This window comes from Zingiber officinale, chromosome 5B (genome assembly GCF_018446385.1).
Source record: "Zingiber officinale cultivar Zhangliang chromosome 5B, Zo_v1.1, whole genome shotgun sequence".
Lineage (NCBI taxonomy): Eukaryota > Viridiplantae > Streptophyta > Magnoliopsida > Zingiberales > Zingiberaceae > Zingiber > Zingiber officinale.
In genome coordinates this window covers 135,678,676-135,697,119 of record NC_055995.1, presented here as the reverse complement: position 1 = coordinate 135,697,119, position 18,444 = coordinate 135,678,676, and the positions used below count along the sequence as shown (strand labels likewise).

General features: G+C 38.1%; 1 protein-coding gene across 7 annotated transcripts; it reads left to right on the top strand.

Annotated features, from left to right (window-relative positions):
- Positions 1 to 426: 426 nt before the first annotated feature.
- Positions 427 to 17,378, top strand: LOC121986183 (bZIP transcription factor 1-A-like). Of its 7 annotated transcripts, none has more exons than XM_042540016.1 (14): positions 427 to 1,120; positions 10,353 to 10,621; positions 10,757 to 10,956; positions 11,066 to 11,131; positions 11,212 to 11,298; positions 14,150 to 14,254; positions 14,354 to 14,413; positions 14,482 to 14,639; positions 14,728 to 14,782; positions 15,817 to 15,856; positions 15,981 to 16,180; positions 16,693 to 16,770; positions 16,886 to 17,011; positions 17,093 to 17,378. In XM_042540016.1, the coding sequence occupies exons 3-14, from the start codon at positions 10,900 to 10,902 to the stop codon at positions 17,150 to 17,152; spliced, it is 1,092 nt and encodes a 363-aa protein (XP_042395950.1). In that variant the 5' UTR covers positions 427 to 1,120; positions 10,353 to 10,621; positions 10,757 to 10,899; the 3' UTR covers positions 17,153 to 17,378. The 7 variants fall into 7 exon arrangements, with proteins under 7 accessions (XP_042395950.1, XP_042395946.1, XP_042395948.1 ...); XM_042540012.1 differs by having other exon boundaries at positions 428 to 1,120; positions 10,533 to 10,621; positions 15,969 to 16,180; XM_042540014.1 differs by having other exon boundaries at positions 428 to 1,120; positions 10,533 to 10,621; positions 10,701 to 10,956; positions 15,969 to 16,180.
- Positions 17,379 to 18,444: the final 1,066 nt, after the last annotated feature.

Below are 18,444 nucleotides of genomic sequence, written 5' to 3'. Positions count from 1 at the left end.
AGAAAAAAATAATTAAGACCTTAATATTTTTTTAAAAAATAAATATTAAAAATATTATTAGAGACATTTAATTTTATTAGTAAAATTTAAAAGGACAATTCCATACATTGCCTACGATTTGTCTCTTATTTATATGAGAAATTTTACTATCAATATAATGAAGAGTAAATTAAGAACACTTATAAGAAACAAAAGATAAAATGACAACAATTAACAATACAATTCAGAGAACTCCAAGAGTGCAATGTCTTCAAATATTTTGTACATTTAAGTGTTTAATGGTCATACAAGATGATGCGGATGTATCATATGGCATTAGGGAGATTGTAGGGATGGAGAGGGGCATTTTCGTCACTCGGCATGTTAGGGCTTTAAGTGGGGAAGCATTGTTCATTTTGGAAAGAAGGGGGGGGGTGAGCAGGGGAGAAAAAAGAGGAGATTTTTAGGGCTCAGCCGCCGTACTCTCCCTCACGTTGGCCGCCGCCTCTTCTCGCCCTCACGCTGGTCGCCGCCTCTTCTCGCCCTCACACTGGTCGGTACCGCACTCGCCCTCACACTGGCCGCCTAGCACAAGGGGTTGGGGGTTGTTTCCGCCGCCGGGAGGAAGATGCACGGACTTGGCCGTCTTCACGGTCTCCAACATCAGCCAGATCGGAGCCCCTCTTGCCGCCTTCATCCGGAGCCGGATGCTACCAGCGAGGGCTACCTCCGCCAGCCACCCCTTTTTTCTCCGTCACCTACAGCTAGCTCCAATGGCTCTATAGCCAACCACGGCGGCTTTACAGCCGCTATCTCCACTGTTTTCGGCGCATATCTGATTCACCGCTGTGTTTCTGGCCATTGAGCCGTCGTGTTCTGCCCTTGGTATCACTAGTATGACTGTGAGTCATTTTTACTAGCTGACCTATGAGCCGTTATTGTGTGTTATGGCCTGCGAGCCGTGGGCATATTTTGGCCTATGTGCCGTCTTTTGGATACATGTTACGCCGGGTGCTATGTCGTCGCCCCCAGATCCGGCTCCTCAGCTGACTCACATTCATCTACCCTTCGATGCTGCGACGACTCGGGCAGCAGCGCGACCAGCTCACTGATCGATCCGAGGGTGTCCCCCAGGACCAGGGTATGTCACTGTACTCGTCTTATATTTATTTAGTTCTTCTACCATGATTCGACTGCTTATATATTCGTGGGACTTGCCTCGAGCATCGAGGTACCAGGGACCGAGGCACCCCGGTCACTGGCTGCAGGTAGCATTGGCCGAAGGTCTTTCGATGACTTGGTCAACACAGAAGACAACCACTACAAAAAAAAACACCCATATAGGGACGGTTTTTTTTTACTTTTAAGAGCGGCTTTCAACCACTCCTACACTTTTACCAACGGTTTGAAAACCGCTCCTCTTGTCGCCATTCCTATATCCTATCGAAACAGTTTTCGTAACTGTTGGTAAAAATTAAAAAATCGCTCCTATTATACTTTATAGGTATGGTTTGAAACCGATCTTATACGTTATACATATAACAACGATTTCAAATCACTTCTATAGCTATATATTCAGGAGTGGTTCAAATCGCTCTAAAACTCAAACTCTTTAAGTGTTAGAATGGTTTTAAACCGCTCTTACAACCATGGATATAGGAGCGATTTCAAAGTGTCTAAATGTCATGATTATAGGAGTACTAATCCTATAAGTAGACTCGTCGACTGGGATTCGAACCTAGATCTCCTAAATTATAACCTAATATCCTAACCAACTAGACTACAGCTATTAATGTTTTTATGTGTTAGTTAATTATTTAATAACTAGTCAATAATTTCTTTTGTTATATTGTTATTCTTAGTAATTAGGAGAAGATTAAGAGACATATTTATTCATTTATTTATTAATTTATAATCGCTTACGGATAGATGATTTTATATGCTAGTTAATTATTAAATAATTAATTAATAATTTTCTTTTACTATATGTTTATTCTTAATAAGTCCAACAATGTTAGGCTTAGTAAACTATTTTGATTACCTATGGGAATATGAGACTAAGATGATCTATGAAAAGGACTTTGGTTTAAGTTGATGCTGAAAAGTGGAAAGGAAAAAATTTAGGTTAGCTTTACTTGCTATTAGAGGCTAATAAAAGCATAAATTTAAGAGAAAAAATAATAAGGTTAATATGTTTTAAAAATAATGGTTCTATATAAATAATAATAATATTTAATAATATTCTAATAATAAATAATCTAATATTATTTTAAATTTTTAAATAAATAATTTTTAATAAATATCATTATAAAATATTTATAAAAAATATCAAAGTTATATTCTAGTAGTGCGAATTGGAGGATGGATACAATTGAATAAAGAAAGAGAAAAGTTTTTCAGAGTGAGATTTAGGATTTTGGAGTTGAATAGAGGAAGAAGAAAAGTTTTTGACGTGAGATCTAGGTTCGGAGTTGAATAGAAAAAGAGGAAAGATTTTTGACATGAGATTTAGAATTTCGGAGATAGATAGAGGAAGATGAAGGTGTGGAGGTTGCGTACGATGCCGGGAATGAAAGTTATCTATTTAGGGAAAAAATATTAAGGCCAAAAATTTAAGGAAAAATACATATAAGAAAAGAAAGAAAATTGGTATATATAAAATTAAGAATTTTCTTTTAACAAAAATAAAAATAAGAAAAGAATGAAAACCGATATAAATAAAATTAAGATTTTATAAGTTATTGAAAGAATAATTTGTTTGACTAATAAATATTTATATTAAATAAATAAATTTAATTTTGAGATGTACAAAATAAAATTACATTAAGTAAATTGTACACTTTAATTGTTATTTTTTTTAAAAAAAATATTGATCAATTTTAACTTCTATAAGAGTGATTTATAGAATGACTGCTAAAAGTGTACTGTTTGATAACTGTTATTAGAAATTAGAGCAATAGAAACAGTTAATAGCAACGTTTAACATAGAACCACTGCTAAATGTACCCAATATCAGTAGTTTCAAGATTATTTTTAATAGTTGAATCATTAAGAGTGGTTTCAGCCGTGGTTTATTAAAATGGGTGTTAGAAGTACTATTCAACAAGAGTGGTTGCAAAACTATTCTAAAAATGTAAGACATTAGAAATGATTTAGTTCAAACTGTTTTTATTATTTGATTTTCAAGAGCGGTGTTAAAATCGCTCCTAATAAACCGCTCCTATACGGGTATTTTTTTTGTAGTGAGCTCATCATCTAGGTCATAGAGATATGGTCAACATTCCAGACGCGTCATTCCGGCAGGTCCGTCTTCTCAGCTTCCCGACAGGAACATAATTGGCGTCATCTGTGGGAATGCACCTGATCTGGAACGTGAAGATGGACGACGTCAGAAAATGTTGCCATATTCATGACCTTGATAGGGTTTCGACGAGTATATCATATTCTCCTCACTCCACGGGTATTCGGGAGTCGAGAAGTTGAGTCAGATCCTCTGTTGGTTGGCAGGTCAGTTTTTTCGTTATATTCTCTTTCGGTCATAGAATCTATCATAGTTTTTCGAGCAAGGACTCCCGTGCCGATCGGCCGGGTTTCTATCATACTAGAGCCACAGGCTCATTACCGAAGACTCTCGCGCCGATCGGCAGAGATTATATTTACGAAGACTCCCGCGCCGATCGGCCAGGATTATATTTGCGAAGACTCCCGCGCTGATCGGCCAGGATTATATTATATTAGAGCCACAAGCTCTAGGAGTCAAGCGACGACTATAAACCCATGTGAAGACCGTCGAGCGGCGACGTTAAACCCAGGTCTCCACCGACGGTTGAGCGGCGACCTTAAACCCCCGCCTTAGAAGACTGTCGAGCGGCAACGTTAAACCCAGGTCTCCATCGACAGTCGAGCGGCGACCTTAAACCCGAGTCTTCACCGACCAGCTTATCAGAGCACATATCTCCCCCGTTCGGGGTCGAGCGGTCTTCACTAGTCGCGGACCAGCATATAAGATATTCTATCTCCCCCGTTTGGGGTCGAGCGATTGTCACATATCGGATCTTATATCTCCCCCGTTCGGGGTCGAGCAGTCTTCATTGGTCACGGAGCATATCAGAGCAGCTCATCTCCCCCGTTTGGGGTCGAGTAGTCATCACTGGTCTCGAACCAGCTCATCGGATATTTCATCTCCCCCATTTGGGGTCGAGCGGTCGTCACTGGTCTCGGACCAGCTTATCGGATATTTCATCTCCCCCGCCCGGGGTCGAGCGGTCGTCACTGGTCTCGGACCAGTTCATCGGATATTTCATCTCCCCCGTTCGGGGTCGAGCAGTCGTCACTGGTCTCGGACCAGCTTCAGATATTTGATCTTCCCCCGTTCGGGGTCGAGTGACCTTCACTTATAACGACCCGATCCCTTGGGCGGCCCATTTGGCGGGCCCTTGGGCGGCCACAATGGCGGCCCAACTGGCGACCCCTTATGTCGTCAACCGACGACCCTCGCCCGTGCCGTTACTCACTAGGTTTTCTCCCTGCCAAAGGAAATTTCGGCAGCATCTCCCCTGTACGGGTGACAATTTGAATCATTTCTACATGCACAATATACCTCAGCCACAAGCGGCTGGAATATACACACAACCACGCAGTTCATATGCAGCCTACTCGGCTGATACAATAAAAACACAACCACGCAGTTATATGTAAAACTAACGGCCCACTCGGCTGTACCAGAACCAAACACAGCAGAAATACAATGGACACACATACAAACTAAAAACGAAGACTGCTAGCCGGCTAGGCTTACACCACACAACAAAACAACACTCCAGGAATAAAGCCGGAACACAAAGCTAAATACACAAATTCATATACCAAAATACAAATAAACAAAAGCGGAAACAGGTCTTCTGATGTGACGTGGGGACCGGCAGGCAGGATACTCCAAGCGACTCCATAAACAACCTGGTACCTAAAAAAAATAGTGTCCACGGGGGTGAGTTCAATAACTCAACAGATACCTAGTTGACATGTATAGTAAACTATAACAAATGGTAATAACTATGGAGTACAGTCTCCTAGACAAAAGCTGGAAATGCACAATAGAAAAGGCTGACGAGAACTATACTCACCAGGGCTTCCTATCAGAATAGTCAGGTCATCAGACCGAGAGTATCATAAATCCTGTATACATGTCAAACATATGCATCCATCCAAATGCAGCATATAAATGCAACACACACAATCAGTAAATGCATAAATGCATATGATGCCAATGATGGGTCTTGGTTACTCCTGACACCAGTCAGTCATCTCACACACGATGGTGAGACTGAGTGGGTAGGGCTGTGACAACCGTGCACTCTGCCGTCACTGCTCCTGATGAGTGATCGGGTGGACGGGATGCTGTCGGAGTACACCTATCCTCTTACCCCAAATCATAAGTAGGGGAGCGCAATGCTCTCATCTCCTGGTACACAATGACGGGGAGGGATCCCTGACGTGCTACCACGCTGCGTCACGCTACCCATGAGTAGACCAACGGAGCACCGATAGAGCAAATCTGACGTGCTACCACGCTGCGTCACGCTACCCATGAGCGGACCAGCGGAGCACCGACAGAGATGAAACTGGCGATGTACTCAACAATAATGGAGCAGACTATCGCGCAGCATGCAATCATGCGAATGATGCATGACACTAAGTATGACAGAATCCTGAACAACATAGCAATATCCATATATATATAAAATGTGTACCATAGGAAAATGAACCAAATCAAAGGTATACAGATCAGATAAGGTATAAAAACCTAGATCCTGAACATAATAAACACATGGTTGTGTCACTACCCCTATAAGCATGTATAATCAGGTAGGTACTAACATGAAGTGCATAATAAGTAAACAAAACAAGCATGTAACAGGTGTCGGGTAGTGACCAACCGAAGCAAAGATGAACATAATCATTACTAAAGGTTATAACCTACTAAACATATCAACATGACATTATCAAAGATAAGTCAAGGTACCCGCCTCAAATAGCAGGTCCAATCCAGTCAAATCCAACGTCGAGATGCTCGTTTCGAATCAAAGTCCTGCAACCACATAACGCATAGTACAACTAGGTCAAATACGAACTAGTGAGCTAAATTTATCATGAACCAAATAGCTAACTTGACCCTAATCTGTTTAGGGATCCATTCTCGTTAGTTCAATTAAATTTAACTCAATCCATGAACCCTTATCATTCTACCTAAATTAAATCCAAAGGTTAATTAGGGTTAGTTACCTAATCCCCAATCAACCCTTAGATTAATAATCCAAACCTAAATAAATTTTACACATAAACAACTAATCATGTAATCCAAAACATACCCAACTCTGAAACCTCAGACGATGATCCACAGCCGGAGCAAAGGATCTGGTGGCAGCGGCTATCCACGAATGGCTAATCTCCTCGCCAGAGCTACATCAACAAGTCGCACCACTATGCTTAACATTCCAAAACAGAAAATACAACCAGATCTTACTAATCTAGAACCAAACACATCTTACTCGAATTCAAACTTGAGCTTCCTCTCTGATGCATTCCGGATGTTGTTGTGACGCAGGAAGAAAGGCTCAGCACCAAGAAACTAAGGCATGGGAAGTAGATGGAAGAGGATCAATTGGCAACCGGTGGTGATTGCGGCCAGATCAACTAAGCTCGGCAAGATCACCGATGTTGGATCGTCGACTAGGGTTCTGCTCAGCGAGGTCTGTGGGCAGCCGACGCATCAACCGACTCCTGGTGAGATCGGCCGGTAAGATTAGAGCAGAGGGGAGGTCGACGTCGGCGTCAACGCTGGGGCAGAGGAAAGTCCCGGCCTTCTCTAGCAAAGGTTAGTGCGACAAGTCCTCTACCGACGTCGGGTACAGAAGCTAGGGCTCGACGGTGATGTCGACAGTGCTGTACAGAAGCCGATCTAGGGCACGGTGGTCGGTGTCGGTGCACAAATCAGAAGGGGGAAAGAAGTAGAGGAAGAGGAAGGATCGGGAGGCGGCTCGGGGCTTCCTTGGCCATGGCTTTTGTACCGGAGGGAGAAGCAACCATCGCTGAGCGGTTAGGGCAGAAGATGGGGGAAGAAGAAGACAATCGGCGTTGGCTCAGGCGCGAGGAAATGGCATCGGGGAGAAAGAAAAAGCAAATAGAAAGGAAAAAGAAAAATAAATTTTTCCTCATTTAAATGGAGTACCTTAACAACCCTTTTCAGGGCCCAAATTTATCCCCGTAAACTCGTCCATACGGTCTCCGAAAAATTTCAAAAACCCAAAAAATTCCCTCATCATTATTCGCCATTTTTTGGTATTTTACATCACTGGTCTCGGATCAGCATATCGGATCTCATATCTCCCCCGTTCGAAGTCGAGCGATCTTCACTGGTCTCAGACCAACTTCAGATATTTGATCTCCCCCGTTCGGGGTCGAGTGACCTTCATTGGTCTCGGACCAACATATCGGATCTCATATCTCTCCCGTTCGGGGTCGAGCACTCTTCACTGGTCTCAGACCAGCTTTAGATATTTGATCTCCCTCGTTCGGGGTGGAGTGGCCTTCACTAGTCTCGGACCAGCATATCGGATCTCATATCTCCCCTATTCGGGGTCGAGCGGTCTTCACTGGTCTCGGACCAGCTTCAGATATTTGATCTCCCCATTCGGGGTCGAGTGGTCTTCACTGGTCTCGGATAAGCTTATCAGAGCATCTATCTCCCCCGTTCGGGGTCAAGCTATCGACGATGGTCACGGACAAGAGTATCTCCACTAGTTTCGGATCAGGATATCTCATAGGCTCTGCGCCCGTTCAGCTCACGACTTTGGCTTGCGTGTGCTTTCGATTAATGGGTCATACTCTCGTTCAGTTCACAGGCGATGCGCCTGTTCGGCTCACGACTCCTGTTTCCATATGCATGTGATTTTGCGGACTATGCTTCCGCTCCGTTTTCGAGCTCCACTTCCGCCCGACATTGCTTCATTGCTCGCTCGGTACTCGCCTATGAACTCACTTGTCGTTCGGCCAAGAGCTTGCCTGGCGGCCGTTCGACACTATTTTTCGTTGCTCGGTCGACACTTTGGTAGCCGCCTGATCCTTTGTCCGATCGTCCACTTAGCCACGTGCTTGTTTCACTTGACATCCTGGTGGTCGTCAGGTCGACATTTTATGGTCACCATGTCGACATTTCGAGATCGCCCAATCACATTTTACAGTCATCCGGCCAACATTTTTCGAGGCTCGATTTCCATCCTTCCGATCACCTGGTCGACATCTTCGCGGTCGCGCGCGAAGATGCCAAAGTGTAAATATAGGAGGCTATTTTTAGTTACAAAATTTTATTACCCCTAGAATCAAGAAAACCTTTACTTTTTCGAGGTTTTCAAATTCCGATTTGCATGCCTCTTTTTGGCTACGTGTCGGGAATGGATTATTAGTCGGAATCACCGATTATCTAAACCAAACAGGATTTTAAATTGATAACCTTGGTTCTCAAGGATAACCCCAACCAAACACACCATAGAGGTAAAAGTCTCATTGGCATGACCAAAAGCTTAAACAAATAATATATATATATATATATAATTTTGATATCCTACTTATCTTATGGTGTTCACCTTTGTGAGCACCATGTATATTTTTTAAAAAAATTCTTTAGCTTTAGTACTTAAATTTTAAAGACTAATAACTCAACATGACTCCTTGAATTTTAAATAGTCATAACTTTTGACTCAAGACTTAAAATCAAATTCTGTTGAATTTGACACATGTAGAATTTCAAAATCTACATTTGTTACTAGGGTATTTGCCAATTTTCTTGCCCAACTTCCACTATTTAGGCCTTTTTCGAGGCTCCGAAGATTTTATTACTATTTTTAGTAATTTCTATTTTATAGTATTTAGAATATTCTTGTTAATTATGGGTCATAATTAATGTATAATATGTCATGTTTTATTAATTTTAATTTTTTAAAAGATATTTCATTTTAAGAAAAAATATATTTTCTTTCTCTACAAAATTGGAATGTTTGTCTAACTATTATATTTTGTTTCTTTTTTTATCTTAGGGTGTCAGAGTCTATATAAATATCTATATAATTGTATGAGAGATCATCCCTCTTTTATTAATAAAGTTTTTTTTTTAGTAGATCCTATGAGTTTCCTTTGATTTTGGTTTTCTCTTTTTTTAGTTCTCTGATCTCTCCTCTCGTTAGCCCGCAAAATAATTACTATCATATCTAGCGTACAAACCATAAATTATATATATATATATATATATATATATATATATATATATATATAAACCCTAACCCTAAACTCTAAACCCTATACAATCGTGAGCGAAATCCGACGTGGGCTATCTGACGCAACCAAAATCTAATTTTTTTAATCCCTCTTTTTTATTTGCATGCAATAATTTTTCTCTATTTCCTTTTAAATTAAAATAAACAACGTTTTTCCTCTCATATGATTGCATGCAATAATCATTGCAGTACTGATTTTTAAAAGTGGTGTAGCTGCTACAACGTTATAGTAGCTATTGCACAATAGTTGCTACACATTATAGCAGCTACTATGCAGTAGTTGCTATAATGTGTAGCAGTTATTGTATAGCTACCGCGTTGTAACAGCTATTGTGTTGTAGCTGTAATAACGTGCAGTAGTTATTGTGTAGATACTACGTTGTAGCAATTACTACACCGTTGTAGCAGCTACTACACAGTTTAGTAACTACTGTATAGTAACTGCTATGAGTTGTAGCAATTACTGCATAATTGTAGCAACCACTGCACAGTTATAGCAGCTACTGCATAATAACTATTAAAAGTTATAGTAGCTATTGTACAATTGTAGTAGCTAATGCAAAGTAACTGCTACAATTTGTAACAGTTACTGCACACTTATAGCAGTTACTGCATATGAACTGCTACAAGTTGTAGCAGCTACTGCATAATAACTACTATAAGTTGTAATAACTACTGTATAGAAGTTGATACAATGTTTAACATCAGTACCACTATGATTGTTACATGTAATAATAGGAGATAGAAGATAAAATTTTATTTTAATTTAAAAAGAAAGAGAAAAATTATTACATGTAAATATGAGAGAAATTAAAAATATTAAATTTGGAACATGTAAATATGAGAGAAATTAAAAATATTAAATTTGGAACGCGTCAAATAACCGTCGAATTTTACTCACGATCGTGTAAGAAAAGTTATCGAATTTTACTCACTTTTATATACGAAGTCACTTTTATATATATATATATATATATTCAGCAACTCGAGCATGTATCATATCAATCTATATATATTAAAGTGCAAGAGTAAAATGAATGGCAGTTATTTTGTTCCTTCTACGTTTGACTGCTGCTGCCCGTGTTCGGTGTTCCTGTTCATGGCTCTGATCCGCGGCATTCGCTTCATCACATTATCGGCCAATAAGATCCGTTTCCCCAATTTACTCTCTTCCCGCTTTCTGACCTTTTCCCGCTTTCTCCTTCCCGGCGTCGCTCCCTCCAGTTCGTCCCGCTCCGGCCGCAATTACTCCCTGCTTCGGAGCATGGTCAGATTCCGGCTTCATTCTGCGCAGGAGAATCTCGCTCGCTGAGGTAGTGTCCACTGTCTTTTTTTCTTATAGTTGGAATATTGTTTTTTTAAGAAATCCTCAGTTTTCTTCGTCGTGGACAGACTTCGGTCAGCTTAATGCTGAGCCTATCTTTCGTTTTCCATGGCAAAATTTTCAGCTTTCCTACTCTGTATGGAGTTTTCAGAACTAGGGTTTGAGCCCGATGGGCTCGATTACGTTTCTTAGGCCGAGAGCTTAACCTTAGAGTTTGGCATCGGGAGACGAATTTGGGGAGCGGAGTGAACAAGGGGACTTTCGATCATGGCCAGCGACAAGGCCGATTCATCGGCTAAGGCTCCAAAAACAGTAGCGGCTCAGGTTCTTGACTTATCATCTTAATTTGGATCAATCTCGTATTCCTAAGCTTCTTAGTTGCTTAATTTATGAAAAAAAAAAAACTCAGTTCTTTCGTTGATTCTCAATTTAGGAGCAACCTCCCATGGCTAGCTCTGTTGTGGCTCCGTCCGTTTATCCGGATTGGTCTGGTTATCAGGTGCAGTTCCATACATTCACATGAGTGTTTTTTGTTCATTGTTTATAATTCTTTAAAGTTGGCTGCTTTTGTTTTTGCAGTCATATCCACCTATGCCACCACATGGATTGTTCCACCCCCCTGCTGGATCAAGTCCTTATGCTCATCCATATATGTGGGGAGTTCAGGTATTGGATTTATACTCAACTCTTGTGCTTTGTCATTCCTTTTTAGTTTTTAAAATCATCCTTAATTCATTTAAGTTCCACAAGATGGATAAGTTGATACAACGCATAGAAGAGAAGCAAGTGTGTGGATTAGAAGACACTTTACATTATACTTGTTAAGTTACAAAAGTGCAATTAAGTCAAATGTGTGGGAAGCATCATGTTTCTTTGAAGCTCTTAATATCACTTGGAGATGAAACTATTAGTCCTGAGAACTTATCTTTCTCTTAGGTGTTACTGATATTGTTAGTATCAGCTTATTCTTCATGTAACATTAAAAGGAATTTAAGCACATCTGTGATTAATGCAGAGTATTGTCAAACTTGTTTTTTTTTTAAAAGTCAAACTAAACTGGTTAATTGTTTTTGCTTTACTAGTTCTAACAAATTGACCTAAGAAAGAAAATTTTAGATCTATCTCAAAATATTGCAAAACATTCAATCTAACCAAATGATATTAACGGAGAGTTTGCATCCTTACATAACATATCAAATTACTCAACCTAGCAGTCTATATTGTAGGAGATTGTATTCCCACTAAATAACATATAACAAAATGCTATTAAGCATTGTTTCATGCATGCAATTAAAAGTGTTTTCCACTTCATCACCAGACCATAAATTGTTTAAACAAAAAGATTTGTAAGTATTGATCACAAGAGAGAATTTATATAAGAAGCCATATGGAAGAAAAATATAAGATTTATCTTGTTAATATTTCAAATTATCCAATCTAACTGATTATTGTAAAAAAAATACATCCAAACACGGCATCAAATTAATCAATATGGCAATCTTTATTGAAGAAAATTTTATGTCTACCACATAACATATAACAAATTGTATATAAGATTAAATGCTTAATGCATGCACTTCATCACCAAGCCATTAATTGTTTAAAGAGAGAGCTTCATAAGTATTGATCACATGAGAGAATTTAAATAGTCAAATATAATATTTTATTCATTGTTAAATTCCTGATCATATACACTACTAAGTTTTCCTCATTATTTTTCATTGAATTAAGTGCTAGATTTAGTTTGACTGAGCATTTCCAATAAAGATAGGGTTACATCAAGGATCAGCTCTAAGTCCCTATCTTTTTACACTAATTATGGACAAACTCACTGCGCACATTCAAGACACAGTACCGTGGTGTATGTTGTTTGCAGATGATATTATTTTGGTAGATGAGACACGTGAAGGAGTAAATGCTAAGCTAGAATCTTGGAGGGAAACACTAGAAGGGAAAGATTTTAAGGTTAGTAGATTAAAGACAGAATATATGGAATTTAAGTTTAGCAATATTAGAAGTAATGAAACAATTGTTAAGATAGGAGAGGACGAGTTGCCTGGAACTGAGCGATTTAAATATTTAGGATCATTTTTACAAAATGATGGAGGGATTGAGAGAGATGTCTTACATAGAATACAAGCAGGATGGGTGAAATGGAGGGGAGCGTCGAGTGTTTTATGTGACCGTAAAGTACCTCTTAAACTTAAAGGTAAGTTCTATAAAACCGCAGTTAGACCTGCTATGTTATATGGAGCTGAATGTTGGGCTATGAGCAGAAGATGAGAGTTGCAGAGATGAGGATGTTAAGGTGGATGTGTGGGCATACGAAGATGGACAAAATAAGAAATGAGAGCATTAGAGAGAAAGTCGGAGTTGCATCTATTGAGGAAAAACTCCGAGAGACACGTTTAAGATGGTACGGACATGTACTTAGACGACCAATAAATGCTCCAGTTAGGCGATGTGAAACTATGATAAACATGCATATCAAACGAGGAAGAGGAATACCAAAAAAGACTTGGTTAGCAACAATAAAACAAGATAAAATTTATTTAAATATAGATGATGATATAATAGGAGATAGAGCTCAATGGTGTAAAAGGATTCATACAGCCGACCCCACCTAGTGGGAAAAGACTTGGTTGTTGTATTTAGTTTGACTGAGCGGTCTTTTATTTGACTAAATTTGACTCAAATCATTTTAAGTTGTACTCATCTAAGGACTTGCCACATATGCATCCCACATGCCTACACCATATATTGGATGGCCTAGAGCACACACTATAGACTACCTTGACCATATAATGAATCACTAGATTGCATTTCTGTATGCAGTCCTCCATTGTATATGCATGTGCATGCCAAAAGAAAGCCTATTAAATCGACTGACCCACCCATTTGTTTGTCCATTAATCACAATTGCCAGAGGTGACATTGACTCTCAGTACGTACTCTTAAATTTTGGAAATAACCACATGCTTTCTCCGTACCTTGGACTCATGCATTTGACAAATACCCCAGTATGGTTGAGACCCGTGATTGACTGCTTAAATATTCATAAAAATTTACTGAGTCGAACATGTTGTTCTCTTGGATGGAGCAACGATTGTAACATGTGATACCTTATTACTTGGTTTTTTTTTAAAAAGGAAATCTTATAGTTTCCCTTTTTCTTAAGATAAGGTATAACATATTGCACAGATTCGTATAATCTCACATACTGAGACTTGGCATTGCTATTATGATGCCGTTTTAGCTCTCCATAGGATTTCTTTAATCAATGTGTGGTCTCCATTATGACTTTTTTTTTCCCATTTAGTCATGATAATATCTGTTGCTTTAAGTATGCGTACAATGGATCCTTCCTCGGGACCCCACATGACGGAAGCTTCGTGCACCGGGCTGCCCTTTTTGAATATTTGTTGCTTTTACAGTTTAAGTAATAATCACATTCTATGAACCTCTATGCAGTAAAATATACTGTAGTAGACTAAGTTTTAGTTCCTTTTGTCTGCAGCATCTTATGCCACCTTACGGGAATCTGCCACCTTATGGGAGTCCACCACCTCCTTATGTCATGTATCCTCCTAGAGGATTATATGCTCATCCTTCAATCCCTCCGGTCTCCTACCCAACACTTTAAACATATCTTGTGCATATCAATTTCTTATTATATTCTACATGCATCATATAATCTTATTTTACAAAAAATTGCAAACAGGGATCATATCCATTTGGTTCCTATGCCATGACCAATCCTAGCATCAATGCTGGGACTTCTGTAAGTATGCTACATAGCTTTTAAATACATAAGTTCTATGACTGCAATTAGTGAGTTCCCAAATTTAGGGGACTCCTCTAGGTGGTATGGAAATGGATGACAAGCCATCTAAAAGGAATAAAAGAGACCTCATGAATTGCTCTGGTAGTTCAAATATACTTCCAGGTAAGGACAATACTGGGCCATATAAAGCATCAGGGACATCAACAACTGAAGTTTCCCAAAGGTATATAATTCCTTATTACCGTTAAACCATGCCAACTGGTCTGTCTTTGCAAGTTGTATGTTTGATTATAAGAATTTGTTCATTGCAGTGGTAATAGTGCAAGCGATAGTTCAAGCAAAGAAAGTGATGCCAATTCTCAAAGTGTAAGCATCACATGATTTATTTTCATTTTTAAGTAAAATTGAGGCAATCAAATCAATTTATGTTGCACTATTCACTTGAGCATAGCTACTCCTTACCTATCTGTACTGGCCACTGATTTATCAAAATCGTGGATACTGGGAGCATAAACTCAAAACTAAACACTATATTTTAACTTTGATATTAGAGGAACAATTATGACAAGTAACTCTACTTTCCTACTCAGGGAGTTGCCATCTGTAATGACTGTAAAAATTCCATACTGGAATAGAATAGAAAAGACTTGGGCAGCATAGACAATTTTAGGTGCTTTAATATTTATTTAATTTTCCTGCAGTCTACGTTCCTTTGTAGTGTTAGGAATGATATTTTCCTTGGCATATGTGCCATTTTGGGCATATATAAATGATGCAAGATTTTCTTGTAGTGCCAAGGGTTCGAACATCTATTATGATTCTTTTGGAGCAAGTTTCAAGACAATTGGAATGATTGAGCTAGTGCTAGTGAGTTAATCACTTTGACTCTGTTTTGAAGTTGTGCTTGATTGGAGTAAAGTGTCGGTATGCATTGCTTTAAGTATGTGAGAGAGAATGGTTGCTGCATGATGTCTTAGTTTCATCATTCCTGCAAGAAAACAGATACAAGCTCAAAAGCTAAGCAATATTAGCTCAAGTTTTTCTTGATGAGGATAGCTATCTTGAAATGGGTTATGATGAGTACTAAGGGAATGGTTCCTGTGTAAGTCACTCATCATAAGATCACTGATCAAATGGATGATTTACTCTTCGAACTTAAAACTTCCAGCTCTGAACTTATGTTCTTTATCAACTTTCACATAGTAAGAATTCATGATCATTGTGTTGGTAATAAGTAGCATATCTCATTATCTCTAACCATTCACTATGGGCTATGCACTCATTATTTTCATCTTATTGGGTTATTCTTGTTTGATTAGAGAGGAATAACTACCGTAGAGAATTTAATTTCTTTATAAGCTAATTTGGCTATTTAAGATATGTTTTTGTGGATTATACAGGGCTCGCTGCCAAAAAGTTCTGGACATGAATCTTTTGATGGTATGTTAAACAGAATAAGTGTAATTCTTCAGAGCAAACTTATCTAAGTTCTATGATAGATACTTTTTAGATTGACAATAGTGCACATTGATTTCTTAATGATACAATCAAGCATCCTCACTAGCAATGACGAACCGAGGCATGGAGATGATACCCATCCCTACAGCATCTACACCCGGAGGAGTTGGCAGTGCCACCACAAACTTAAACGTGGGGATGGAATATTGGAGCACTCCAAGCTTAGCTTCGCCGATCCCCACAATGCAGGGTAAGATGGCAGTGAACAAAATTGGAGCTGGACTACCAGGTTCATCAGAACATTGGGTACAGATTATTTCTTAGCGCCTTCATTTTGAATCTGAAATAGTTTCGTTTTTGGGTTTAGTAATTATGTTCTACCATTCTCTCTATATTGCCTACTGTTCTAAAGAAACTCGACCTACTTCTCTACAAAATAAACTAAAATACTAGGAGTTTAGGAAGCATATATGTATGTTACAAGGGTATATGTGTAATTACATAAATAATTAGTATGAAAATTTGTACATCTTCAATACAATATTTAGTGCAACCTAAGGGAAATGAATTGATAAGAGTTTTGTGTTTGTTCTATGCACATGTCATGAGAGCCTAGTTGACCGACATGTGAAAGTTCGGTACTAGGAAAAATAAGTAAAAAGGAAAGATTGAAGGAGAAGATGAGAGGAAGAAGTGTGCTCTGATAGATGTCTAAATGGAAGTGCTTGATCTGTTTTTTTTTTATTTTTATTTTATTTTCAAGATAAACCAAATAGCTACATAAGACATGATTTTCTTCATGAATTCTCCAAATTCAGGATGAAAGAGAGCGTAAGAGACAGAGAAGAAAACAATCGAACAGAGAAGCAGCCCGCAGATCTCGAATGCGCAAGCAGGTAGAGAAACGGCAGTTGTTACTGATATTTTCTTTCTTACTTTAAATTGCTATTCTTCCCGCTGTTCATGAAAAAAGAAGAATGCTTCTGATTTTGCTAGTTCTCCATTCTCCAGACAGAATATGAAGAGCTAGCGCATCGTGCTGAGAATTTGAAAGAGGAAAATACTTCCTTAAGAATTGAGTTGGACAACGTTAAGTCCGAGTATCAACAACTTATTTCCAAGTACAACTCTCTCAAGGTATGATTTCTCTACTAATATGGACACTTCAAAATGTTTGTTTTTTATTTATTAACGTTCAATTTTACGATAATTTTGCAGGAGAAACTTGAAGTACAAAAAGAAATCAAGGAACCAGATACTGAAAGGAATGAGCAATGAAACTTTGGATCTGATCCACAACCTTGGAGTCGATAGATTAATCATAACAGATTATATATGAAAGATTATAATTTGTTATAGTTGATTGGTGTGACAGTCGGGCAGATTGTTTTGACTCTAGTTTCCGCTGGTCAGTAAGTGTCCAAACTTCTCATTTACCTTCGTGACCTTGGATGTAACTCTTAACTCTTAGCTCGTAACTCGTAATGCATTGAATTTTAGCTAAGTTAGAGTGGCATCAGTTTATCAGTTCCTCCCTAAGCTTGATTATTGAAGATTTAGTTCTATTCTGGGACCTCTGACCATGTAGATCAATAAAAGTATATCTTTTGTCATTGCATATCTAATGTAATTGACTCATGTTGGTAGAGGTGAGTAATTGGTTAATAACCGAATCTGAAATCGATTAAATTTTCAATAAAAAAATCTGAACTGATGATTAATTCAATCAAAAATTGAAATAATTAATTTCTTCATCATAATTGACGATGGATAATTTAAGAAAAAAAAAATTGAATTTTCAAATTAACTGAATTGAACTTATAATTTCGGTCCATTTAATCTGTTAATTTGGTTTAACCGATCTTTTACTCACCTCTCCAATTTTTTTTACATTAAATTTTTAATCCTTGTTTATCTAAACATCCATGATTTAATGTTGACTGCTGGTCAAAACATGGTAGCAGACTTTACACCCTTCAGGTTTGTCTTTTGAGTGTATTTCTGAGATCTATTTTACTTTTTCTTATACATTCCATTACAAAAACACTCTATTATGTGTTGTGATGTTTGCTCATACTTTATCAATTGCTTATACTTTTGTGCGAACAGCCTTTCCCCCTACTATTAGAACAGAAGTTTGATCATTTAAACTGTAACTCCTTTGGATTCTATTCATTTGTGACGAAGCAGACTATTCATTTGTGCTGCAAGTATAGGTATCAAAATATATAAGAAGTTCTATTATTTATTCATAATTTAATTATTTTCCATTTAAATAATGAGACTCTTATAGTAGGAATGTTAATTCCAATGAATGGGATGAGTTTAGATTGGGTTTGAAATAAATTTTTTATAAAAAAATATTCTAACAGAATCTAAATACAGTCCCAACATCATAAATCATATTCTAACAGAATCTAAATACAGTCCCAACATCATAAATCCGAATCCGGATAATCCGACTATTCCAAATAACCAAATTGAAAATGATTTTTTAATTATTTTCCTATATTTTTATCTTAAATTTTTTTTATTATCATACTAATCTTGATATTTATAAAACTATTTTA

Excerpts from the sequence above, each read along its gene's own strand:
- LOC121986183 (XM_042540012.1), top strand. The coding sequence starts at position 10,900 with ATGGCCAGCGACAAGGCCGATTCATCGGCTAAGGCTCCAAAAACAGTA. Across the intron at positions 14,255-14,353 it reads CTCATCCTTCAATCCCTCCG|GGATCATATCCATTTGGTTC; the intron begins GTCTCCTACCCA and ends AATTGCAAACAG. Across the intron at positions 14,640-14,727 it reads ACAACTGAAGTTTCCCAAAG|TGGTAATAGTGCAAGCGATA; the intron begins GTATATAATTCC and ends TGTTCATTGCAG.